General features: G+C 41.1%; 1 protein-coding gene and 1 long non-coding RNA gene across 3 annotated transcripts in view; both read left to right on the plus strand.

The window, feature by feature from the left end:
* Nucleotides 1-3,983, plus strand: part of LOC141947490 (uncharacterized) — a 29,857-nt gene extending 25,874 nt beyond the window's left edge. The window contains exons 3-4 of the long non-coding RNA XR_012630146.1: nt 1,277-1,490; nt 3,899-3,983. This is a non-coding gene — a long non-coding RNA (uncharacterized LOC141947490). The remainder of the gene's footprint in view (nt 1-1,276; nt 1,491-3,898) is intronic.
* Nucleotides 1-12,026, plus strand: part of PDE6D (phosphodiesterase 6D) — a 40,123-nt gene that overhangs the window by 26,334 nt on the left and 1,763 nt on the right. The window contains exons 1-4 of one of the 2 annotated variants that reach the window (XM_074878701.1): nt 4,081-4,106; nt 4,889-4,977; nt 9,714-9,839; nt 10,687-10,792. In XM_074878701.1, the coding sequence (XP_074734802.1) occupies nt 4,896-4,977; nt 9,714-9,839; nt 10,687-10,792 (314 nt within the window). In that variant the 5' untranslated portion in view covers nt 4,081-4,106; nt 4,889-4,895. Of the gene's footprint in view, nt 1-4,080; nt 4,107-4,888; nt 4,978-9,713; nt 9,840-10,686; nt 10,793-12,026 lie in introns of those variants that run through there. The other variant, XM_074878700.1, reaches the window with a different exon arrangement.

Genomic DNA, 12,026 nt, shown 5'->3' on the forward strand with positions numbered 1-12,026 from the left:
TGACAGACAATGTAAAATCAGGAGTGAAAGTTGGGTAGTCCAGATCAGAAGCTTTTCTGGGTCTGCAACAGAGATGTAAGTCTGAATCGTTCAGGGCTTTCAGCTCCACCTTCTCCACCTTCTCTCTGTCATTTGTCCCGTAGGACAATTCTTACTAGCATGTAATTTTTGAGATCCTGTTTGCACCTGGCATGTAGTGAGCAGTTCTTAATGTTGCATTTCATATACAAAAAACCAAAAAGCTGGCAAAGATGATGAAAGACCTTCCCTTCCAGGAGTGGTTATGAACATTAGGCTTGCTTTTATTATGAAAGATAAGAGTGCAGCCATTCCTAAGGTTTTAGAATGGTGTAGACAGCAAGAAATAAAATGAAAAATGGACTGTTTCAATGGAAGAAATGACACCTACTGTTTGTTGCAGACTTTGAGATATTCAGGAAGTGCTAAACATTACAACATACAAATAATAGTCAGGGAGATTGGGGCAGAACTTCTTTAACTCCATACTACTTCAATGATTCATTTTGTTTGTACTAATTTTCTTCCTTCAAGGTTATTCTTAATTACCAGCGTGGTAATACATGGGAATCTTTTGCAATGCTAAAGCACTTAAAGATAAGTATGTATATTTTGATTTGTTTGAATGAGGTGATCTCTATGGCAGATACAAAAGAGAAAGAATTTCTGTTCTGAGATCAGAGGTATTCAAGACAACAAAACTTGGATTTAGAAATGCACAAACCATTTCCTTTCATCAGGCTAAGCAAAGCAGGTCTGTGAGGAGGCTAATTCATGTCATGTATATAAAGCAAGTCAAATTCCAGCTACTACAAAGCTTTTATGTAAGACTTTGCTGACCCAATAGGTGGTGGAATATAAATAGATCAACAGTACACCCTTCCTTCTGCTGTTCTGCCTAATCCTTCCTTGCCTTCAGCACTGAAGAGCATTTGATCTATTGAGTCCTAAATCAGACATTGTTTCCTACAAAAAACCCCAAAATCCAGGAAAATGAAAATTTAATGGCATAAGAGTGTTCTTGTGATTTTTAGAATGAGAAGCTGAGTTAGGAATATGCTATTGTTCTTCCTTTTTTTTCCATATATGTTAACTTCACAAAGCTGTAAATGCCTGGCTCTCTACTTGCACTCCTTAGCTACCCCTCCCATGTGGCTTGACATGAGCCACTTCAAAAAGAGTAATTGTGTTAAACCTGTATTAATTTACTTTCTCCTTTTGAATAATACTTAAAATGCCCTCTTCATCCTGCCTGCAGGTCTCCACTGCTGCTCGGAAGATGGAGCACTTTTTATTTTTAGTAACAATATCTCTCATGCTGGGATGGAAGAATCTTAAACCAATTAAACACATTAGAAGATAACTGTGTGTGGGTTTGGTTCAAGATCTCCATTTTCTTCACTCTGGAGTATGTCCTAGTACCAGCCTTTCTATCCAAGATGACAGAAATAGTGTGATAAGCTGCTAACTAGGTAAGCAGTACAGCTGCTGCTTTGTCAGGTATTTCGTTGCTGAAAAATCACTTCTGATGGGCTTTGCCTTTTTTTTTAATTCCATTACAGTTAAGTTTTATAAATTATCTCAGTTTTTACTTAGGAAATTTTTTCAGATGCCTGTTTCTTTTTAAACATTTATTTGTTTAAAAGAATGAATCTCTTGAATGCAAAGCGTTTTTTCAAATATAAGAGGATTGTGTGTACGCACTTTTAAGATTTGATGATTTGTTCTTCCCTTTTAATAGTGCTTCGTTACTGAGAAAAAACTTGTGAACTGGCTAGAGTATTCTTATCCCTTAAATATGTCTGGATCCACATATTTTAACTCTGTATACACTCTGAATAGCAGGTCGATTTAATTTTTTTATTTGCAGAAGCTGGAAAAGCATGTCCTGAACCTGCACATGCATCTATCTAGGCCAGAAAGCCTTTAGCTACACTGACACTAAACCTTTATTTATTTGATATGGAATTTACATGGATTAGCAATGTCCAGATTGTTTAAATACAAGATACTTTCTAGGAACTGTGGCATGCATTGCTGACCTGCATGCTCTCATCAGCAGGGATATAGTCTTGAGCTTTTTATTTGTTCCTCATCCTTAGTTTGACAGTCAGAATACAAAGCATGGGGCAGGCTGTCCTGCATGGATTTACTCTTACAGTGGAACATCAGTACAGAATAAAGTCTGATAGCACTTTATAGAAGTCTCAACACCCCAGGTGTTGACATATCTAGCATCGTTCAGCATGGCAACGCAATTTGCATCATCTCTCTTGGAGTGGGTTGAGAGATAAATCCTTATAAGGAGAAGTGACAGAGGTCAGTAGTCTACAGTAGTGTTTTCTCTCACCAGAAATAGTAGGTCACTATCACTCTAACTGTGTATTTCAAGTAAGGATAATAATTAAGCTGTGAGGCTACATATACTCTTTGAAGGGCAATTCTAATGTAATACTTTTGAAAATGGTAAATGTGATTTCAGAGTAGTCCAAAAATTGATAAGGGAAAAGGGACAGGAAGGTAACGCAAATCAAGGCATGGCAAGGAAAAAATGAAGATAGTCCAGTAGTTAGAGTACTGGTATAGCACTTGGGAGGCTGGATCAGTTCCTGTGCAGTGCTGGGTTTGCTGTTCTGGTTAGTGGTTCATCTCCAGTTCAGAGAAACTTGTCTACTGCTCAGTTTGGCACTACACAGCCTGTGGCCAGACCTGTTAGCTCATAACTCCCACTGATATTGATAGTGAACAAAGAGCAAGTACATACTTCTGAAGGGGATCATTTCTTAAAGGTGGTACAGGTTTTTGATAATCAAGTGCCCAATCTACTGAATTACTGTACAGCTAATAGTCAAAAGTGTTTGCATCGCAGGATGTTGTGAGATAAATTAATTTGTCAGTGAGATGCTCAGATTGTCTCATTTGCTATTTTTCCCTCATACATGGCATTTGATAGATTGCACACTGTTTTCTATGCAAATAGCTTCACCCTGGCTAGTTTGTATGTTTGTCTGTGGGAAGATGTATCGAAAAATGGTGGAATTTTTTTTACATTTTAAATTACGGTTGGGGCGGTTCCATCCTGCGGATTGTGTTGGCTGGGGACTTTGAGTTTTCCAGCCAGCACCACATGAAGTGCCCAGCCCCGCTGCAGGTTCTTCTTGCCATGCTGCTGCTCATTTTTTCTCTCTGACTTGCCTGCCTACAGCCCCCGTCTCCCTTGGTTTGCTAGCTGGGGAGACGTCTCCACTTTCCAGGTTTCTGCCAGGATATGGAAGTGACATATGGGGCCCTCCAAGGATAATGTTTTCCATCTTTTCCCCCTTTCACTTTTGCCTTAATCCCAGAACAAGTGGTAGACATTATATGTTTTAGAACAAGTCTAGAAGGGCATGAGCAGGATGCCCTATGCTCCCTCTTCCTGTGCTCCAAGTTGTTGCTAAGTTTTGGAAGCTGTAAGGCCATGCCTCTATAAACGGACTCATGCCCACATTCCCACCTTTCTCTTCTCTCTTGCCCTTTCAGTGGGACATGGAAAGTCTGGCCAGCTTTCTGGAAGGGAAAGGTTCCTCACATCTGCGCTGAAGCAGCCATCTTTCCTTCCCTCCTCCACACACGTAATTTTAAAACAAATGTTACCCTGTAATGCAAAATTTGCTAAAGCATCTGTTTCTTCCCTGGAGCTCTGGAAAAATGTTATCAATGTGACAAGTTTGTGTGAGTCTGCCTGGAAACTGTGTATGTTAGAGGATGAGTTCAATATGCATATCTCTGACAGCTCCTATTTATACCTACATCAAGGTCCATATTGTCCTTCTACTTTTCTACCTCCCCAGTCAGTTCCCTGAGCAGTTGGTCTCGCTTTCTCACGGATAGTTTCCAGTCTCTTGTCTAGGAAGTACTGAGTACGAAGGGCACGCTGCCATAAACCAGCAGAAGTAAACACCTGAAAAAGCATTGGTTTGCACGGGCTTATCTCACATATCCTGCTCTATTCGGGCTCCTTGCGTTTATGCTGGTGACTCCTCGGAGCCACCCTGATGAGCCGTGGAGCAGGAGGCTGCTGCTGTGCCTCAGGCTTACTGATGGCTGTATCCCTGTTCCAAATGGCATCGGGCAGATGTGCAGGCTCCTTGTTCTGATGTGTCAACGTCTGAGTTCTGTTACGGGAGAGATTTTTCAAAGGTGTGCTTACGATCATTATTAATTGTCCCTTTGAAAACATGAGTATTTCATATTCGCCTATAACTTTAACAGCTAATCACTGATCTGGGCTTTTCGAAAGCTGGCACAGCCTCAATTGCTGAGAGTGAAAAGAGAGGATCTCTCTTTGCTTAGCGCTCAGCAGCTGAAGAATTCCCATGAGTGGCAGTTACCAGGTCAACAGCAATAGAACAACCCTTGATATTAATATTTTGTAAACTAGGAAAACAAGCTCAATCGGGTGTTATTCTTTTTCAAATATTATATAGGAAGCACTTCTTTTTCTAGCATTTTTCAAATGCTGGAGAACAGCAATTGTTTGTGTAGAATTATCTGTTATTGTTAGCAATGTTCTTGCTTCTCTGCAGCACAGTGACATTGCCTTTATCCTTTAGAAGCAATGGAAAATGATAAATGAGGTTAACAAGCTTCAGTCTAAAGTGAAAACTAAATCTGTGACCATACAACTCTTACTGCATTCATTCTGGTCAAGGGTTGGTTTGTTCATTTATTTTCTGGGAAAAAGTGTCTCTTTTACTTGGCCTCCTGAGAATCAGAAAACATGACTGAAACTCAGCTGGAGTAGCCTATTTCAGGGCTAAGCAAAGAATACTAGGGACAGTATTTAGGGATGTACATAGCTTGTTTTCCTTAACTGCTTCCCAATCAGAAACTGGATGAACCTCCGGGATGCAGAAACAGGGAAAATCCTCTGGCAAGGAACAGAAGATCTGTCTGTACCTGGAGTGGAGCATGAAGGTACTGTGTGGCCTTATTGTGCATTTTGAGGCTGGCTGGTGCTGCATGTCTGAGTCACCAGAGTTGCGAGCGTACCCCTGCTTTGAAGAACAGATGTCCTGGCTGTGACTTCACACCTTCAGAGGCTTCCACCACAATAACCTGGGGACATGTGGAGAAGGGTGGGAGTGGATCAGTGGCTGGCAAAGGGGACAAGTTAAACAATGCTAAACAGGAAGCTCAGCTTGGATAAGGAATGAGTGGCTGACCTTTGCTAGGTTGATTATTGGTTCCAAAATTACAAGCATAAAAATATATTGACTTTTCTCAGTATAATAACAGGGTTTACTCAAGGTAGAGGTCAAATGGAGAACCAGTGGGGAAGAAGCATACACAGTTACTACCTTGCCTGGCCACAACTGTCCTAATATTCTCCTGCACTAAATTTGACCTCTGCTTTAAAATGGCATACATGACACATTTATTCTGCTCTCCAGTCCCTCTACCATTGCTAGGAAGGCCTGTTGCCCTTCCACTTCAGTCCCCACTGAGTAGCAGAGGTCTTCACTGTCCCTTACTCTTCTCTATTTGTGACAAAGCACTGTGACAGGTAACGTTCCTTGCCAAGAGCTTTGCTTCAGCTCTGTGAAGAGTCTGACCTCACTGAATTAATTTTGAAGGCTTTTCTATTATGTGAGTACCATAGCTGATCTCCAGTAAGTGGAGTGAACTCGATCATTTAATTATGCTGGTGACATTGATGTATTTTTGGTTAAGCATCAAGGACTGAGTTCTGCCTGTCACTACTAGGACTTACCTCTCCCATAAATTGGAAAATCTGTTGTGTCTGAAGGAGGCAACCAGCGTACAAAGATCCTTCTCTGCCGAGATTGTGTACAGAAGATCTGCGGCAAAACACTGTGAGTCCAGTAGTCTTCCAGCAATATGCCTGGTTTCAAAGCCAGCTTAAGGCACAAGAGAAACAAGTTGCCTTCTCCTCATTTGGTCCCCCCCCCCCGTCACCATTCATCTGCTTTATGACAAGAGTTCATTAATAGGACTAGTAGTAGGTTGTCTCAGCTTAAGAGGGGCTTGATGCCAGGAATAGAGGATGCGGGTCAGAGCTAGGGGAAAGCAAAGCTGTGACTCAGCGATTACTAAGAGCATTTTCCAAGCTTTGTCTCCTTCAGCCTTGATAACCTGTACTACCATTCTCATACCAGTGCTAACAGCAAACAGTTCTGCCGATAGGCCTTAACAGATATTTACTCATGCCTATCATACAAAATACCTATATTAAAGAAAAACATTCCAGCACCTTCATATACAACTGTAGGAAAGCAATTGAAATACAACTTTCAAAAGAAATGTGGTAACTCATCAGTTTAATACTAAATTTCTTAAGCTGCAGGTTAGTGATGCTTTGCCTTCTTAAAATAACTATGTGACAGGAGACCTAGGAGAAATGAGGAATCGGGCTTTAGAAAGCAGAAGAAAATCAGCCAGAAATATTCCCAGTCTTCCCAGATTTTGTGCTGCAAAATCTGCTCCTTGGAGGCATAGCTAGTCTTTGAATCCTCTTCACTCTGTCTCAACAGACTGTTGCACTGCCATGGTTCAGTGCAAACTGCAGAAAGGTGTGCTCTGGGGCAGAGAGGACAGCTGGAGCTGTGTCTCAGGAGGGTTTGTTGTGTTGCCCCATTTCCCTCCTGCCATCTTTCTCACTTTGGCAGATCATATCACCTCTCTGTGTGTCAGGTTTTCCTCACATATAAAACAGGGACCCTCACCTCCATCAGAGGAGCTTGGGGAATTAATTAAAACATACTCTGGCATGAGATTAATGCCCATTGTACAAGGAATTGTTAAGACCTTATCTGGTGTGCAGTTCAGTCATCCATCTAGAAGATGGATGACTGCAAACTGGAACAGGTGCAGAGAAGAGCTATTAGGAGAAGCCACTGAAAAGATTATGGATGGGATGATGGTCCTCCTTAGGAGAAGAGAGGAAAAAAGCCATTCTTGTATGGCTTAGCAAGAAGAGAAGGCTGAGATGGATAGATTATTCTCAATAAATAGGCTAAGAAAGGGGAGCAGTGTCCAACAAAGGAGGATAATCTGACTATGAATTAAAAGAAGGTGTGAGGAAATGCAATTCTGGTACAGTCCTGCAACAGAAACAGTCAGAGTAATTGTTTTAAAATTAAGGCCATGTGGTCTCAAAGTCATTATATAGTACGTGTGTGTGTGTGTGTGTGTGTGTGTGTTCTGTGGCCATTCAGGCCAAATCACAGTCTAGACATAGCAAACAAAGAATCAAATATATAGTAGAGTGAATAAAATATATTTCCTTTAAACAGGACTTCTATTTGATTTAAGTACAGGTTTCTTTAAAAAATGAACTCATAAGTTTCAAATCATGATACTGTATTACTACCTAAACTTACTATTACCACTTAGATTAAATTGGATTGCTGCCAAAGTCTTAACATTAAACCGCTGAAAGTAGGGAAAATCACTGCCTGAGCACCTGAAACTGGAACTAACCATCTAAACCAGCCTTTGAGAGCAGGAGCTTTTCCATGTACCCAGTCAGCTCAATTTAGTGACAGTGCATTCAAAACTGGGAGGCAATCTGGGATATGCAAATCCATAAAGTTTGGTTTCTTCCGATATACAAGCAAATCTTGGAGTAAACTGCTGAGGTCTAGCACTTGTAGAATCCCCAGTGTCGTTCCCAGTCACCACAGCCAGCTTTCATTCAGGAAATAAAAATAATCCTTTCATTATCTAATAAAAGATGTAGTTTGAAATATAAAATAAGTTTGGCTAAGATAGCTTTCTTTCTTACATGTCCCAAATATTTAAGGTTGTTTTATTAAACTATGTGAAAACATGATATGGATATTTTAATTGACTTTCAGTGTTTAACTAAATGCGGTTGGACCCAAAATTACTCGCTTAGTAAATTAGAAATGTGTCATTCATCACTTTCTAATCTAATCAGAATTAAGTATCTGACTAAATCTATGTTAGCTATGTAAGCACTTAAATAAATGTGCAAGTATAGTATATCCTCAAGTTAACAAAAAGCAGTAGTAAATTTAGGATAAAGTCTATGCTTACCTGCATTTCAGCATGTTTTAAAATGGACCTAACTGATGAGAATCTAACTTCTTTCTCTTCTATCTTTTTAATGGAAAAAAAAGAGGTATAAAAGAAAAATTAGTTTAAAATAAGTAACTTTAATTAAAATTTCTGCTTGATGGTATAAATATCAGTTAAAATCTCTTAGATCAGATGCTTAAAGACTGCACAGTCCTACTTTTATTAAAAGTAACCTTTTATTTTATAGTTTTACAATATTAAAGCAAACATTCTCAGCCGTCTGTCTTGGGGATGAAAGAAATGTAATTACTAAATTGCAGAATAGTTTTAACAAGTCATTTTACACTTAACTGCAAGGGGATGTTTATTCACAACAGGCTGTAGTCTGTACTTGTGAGGGCAGTAAAGGATGGTGCCATGCAGATTTCTATGCTGAAAAAAAAAAAAAGACTGAAAATAATTAGAGCTTTTACATTTAAAACTCTTCCTTTACACTTTTCATTTTCTTTTTTACTTCTTTTAAGCAAACTGTGGGCTGTGTACTTCACCATGGGATAGGATGGTAGCTTACATTCCCTAACCCTCCAGCTCTCTAGATTGGTTTCTTATCAAGGTCCTACTCCATTAAACTGTTCTTCATTAGATGGATTTGCCTGGGGTTTTGTAGACTTCCTTTTATTAAACAGCAGCCTGCTGTCTACTCATGGATGTTTTGATATGCTTTCCATTTAGGAACAGTTTGGCTCATAAAGCACATGCCAGCTGTATTCCCTCCCCTCTTTTATTTCTAATAAATTTACATGAAATATTTTCTATTACGCAGGAAGGATTATGTACAATCACACCACTGAAGTACGACGGGCTTGGGAGAGTTTTAGTATATTTACTCCCCCCCCCTATTCTCCTGATTAGGACCTTTCAGCATGTTAATCAGTGCTCCCAAACTGTCCCTTCTTTTACTCCTCCACCTCTAAAAAAAGCTTCATGAAATGTCTACCAGGTACAGTTTGCCACTTGCTGTTAGTGTCTCACCCCTTGCAAGAGCCCAGAAACCCTGGATTGTCAAATTACTCTCTCTCTTAAACTCTCTAGTTCAGTACTGCCTGTGGGTCTCAATGTTTGGGGAACAGACATTTTGTATACTTTTACAGGACGACTTCCCAGAGCTGTGTGAGATGGCTGAAACAGTGCTGCTGGGCTGAGAAATAGCCGTTTGTGGTTTGCCTGGGGATGCACACACAATCTGAAAGGAGAGGAGAAGTGAGAAGGGCTAACACGCTTGGTGTACTAAGCAGCCCTTCGACTGCTTGTGATCATCAGCACACTTCCTAAAGTAAAAGATAAAGTTACATCTCATATGTTGACTTGAAGAATTGTGGGTTTTAGTAATAAACAACGAAGAACCGGGAGTCTGAGAGATCACTGTTGTATCCTTGGTTCTGTCACAAGTTTCATTCCTGGCTTTGGGCAAGGTACTTAATCTTGGATTTCACTCCTGCAAATGTAAAAACAAAGTCCTTTGTGTTTGTATTTCTCCTGCTACTATGATCTTGTACTAGCACTAATCATTATTCAAAGTATTATAATAGCATCTGAAGCATCTGGGTTTGTTTCATTCTGTCCAATAATGCTTCTTATCTGTTTCACAGCTCGAGTTCCTAAAAAAATCCTGAAATGCAAAGCAGTGTCTCGGGAGTTAAACTTTTCCTCAGCAGAACAAATGGAAAAATTCCGACTGGAACAGAAAGTTTATTTCAAAGGGCAGTGTCTAGAAGGTATGCATCTGCTCTGTGTGCAGTCCTGCTGCAGCACAGGGAGTGACCCCCAGTGCAGCGGGGATTAGAGAAACTAAAATGGGTTGAACGTGGTGATTTTAATTTTTCAGAGTAGCACTGAACCACTCATCTTGTCAGGACTAATGGGCCACAGTATTAGGGATAGCATTTCATAAGTGTATTAACAGTTCGTTATGTAAGCAAAAAATCTGGGTAATCATGCTTCAGGGCATAAATCCACCGCAGGCTGCCTGAGGCAAGGAAACAGGTTATTTTAGAGTCACCCATTATGGGGATTCATGTATCTCCCTCAGAAGCACCTATTGCTGGCCACTGCCAGACTGGAGGCTGGGCTAAAGGAGCCTCTGGTTTACTTTGGTTACAGCAGTGCCACCGAGTGTTGTCCCTGTGACTCCATAGCTGCACATCTGACCTCCCTCACTGCAGTATTACTCTTAATCTGGGGCAGAGCAGGGGGAGATAAAACATTGAGCTCCTTGTCTTTTGGGCAACCAGTTGTACACTTAATCTCAACTCGATCCAGCCTGCAAGAGGGGGAGTGTGGTTTCCCTGTTTCCAATTAGGTGTGATGAAATTTCCACTGAATGCTAAGGAAGTGGTGTGGCTTTATCATTACCATCAGCTATTTTAGAAAGGGAGTATCTGCTTTAAGAGTAGGGCAGGGTTCAGTGCAGTTTAAGGCATACAAAGTAATTTAAATGTAAAATGTTGGCAGCACAGCAGGACAGTTTAGGGAGTTCCCCAGCCTGTCAGGTGAAAAGCAAAAGGACCATTTGTGGATTTTATCTTCTTTCAAATGCCTCTGGATCTTCTTTTTACTTTGCAGAATGGTTCTTTGAATTCGGTTTTGTGATTCCTAACTCCACAAACACTTGGCAGTCCTTGATAGAGGCAGCACCTGAATCACAGATGATGCCAGCTAACGTTTTAACGTGAGTGCCTTGGGCTTACAGAATCTGAGAGCAGGCAAAAAAAAAAAAAAAAAAAGCGGTGTGGCATTTCCTTGGGGACCACAGTGGGAATGAAGAGAAGGAGCTGCTACCAACTCTGAATCACCCTCACTACTGTTAGTTGTTGAGAGATAAAAGGGGCTAAGCCAACCTCATTACCTTCTTTCCCATAGGTCCAATTTGCATTAATATAGCAGTACAAGTTTAGAGAAAGTAGAACTGATCCTTTATTAGAGTTGCTTAATTTTTTTGAAAGGTGAACTGTGAAAGGATTTTATAATGCTTTACAGCTGAATACCCCTTACATCCAGGAAAAAAAAAAGAGATGTTTGGGCCATTTTCAAATCCAGCTATTGATCACTCACTTTGTCCAAGGTGGTTGTTTTTCATGTAATATATCACGGTAGGAGCTGTTGTAGCGTTTGTTTCATCACTGTACCATTTTGCCAAGCTTTGCAAGTCTCACATTGGCTTATAAACTGTGCATTTAGTCACACAGAGTTGTATTCGGGGATAAAATACCCTTAACAGGTAGGAAACAGTCATTTTGCAGTCACCCGTAATGGGATTCACACACTTTCCTCAGAAACGTCTAGTGCTGGCCAGTGTTTGCACACTGACTTGTGAGTAGGTCAGCGATCCCTAGGACTTGTGTCAGAATAACGCACGCTGGGCGTTGCTCTGAGGTTGGACAGCAAGGCACAAGCTTTGGTGGGGGGACGGGAAAGGTTCCTTGAGGGAGGCCCCTGGGAAGCTGTAATCACTGACAAAAAGCCACCCTCCCTGCAGTGCTAGATGGGGGCTGGCAAGCACATGAGGAGCATGTTGCCAGCAGAGACAGAAGGGTATGGGAATCCTCCTGCCAACGAGAGGCAGACAGGGAGCAGCCAGTCTCACCGCAAGGTCACTGTGTCCTCTGGAAGACCCTCTCCAGCATTTTCCCTCTCGTTCCCTGTCTGGAGGAAAGCCAGTCGCATAGAGAAGGCACCAGGATGGGAACTACCGTCACTGATTTCTATTCACAGCACGTTTCAAAGAGAGTGGACTCAGAGAGAGCATCAGTGTTCAAACACTGCTCCCTGGCACAATCTGCTCAGGACTCTGAAGGTGCTACACATGTCCTTGGCTTCCAGAGCCAGTGGCTTTCAGTCAGGACAGGAGGAGCCAGATTTCAGAATCAGAGTAAAGAAATAAAGACATCTGACAAGTTGGTTTT

This window comes from Strix uralensis, chromosome 9 (genome assembly GCF_047716275.1).
Source record: "Strix uralensis isolate ZFMK-TIS-50842 chromosome 9, bStrUra1, whole genome shotgun sequence".
Lineage (NCBI taxonomy): Eukaryota > Metazoa > Chordata > Aves > Strigiformes > Strigidae > Strix > Strix uralensis.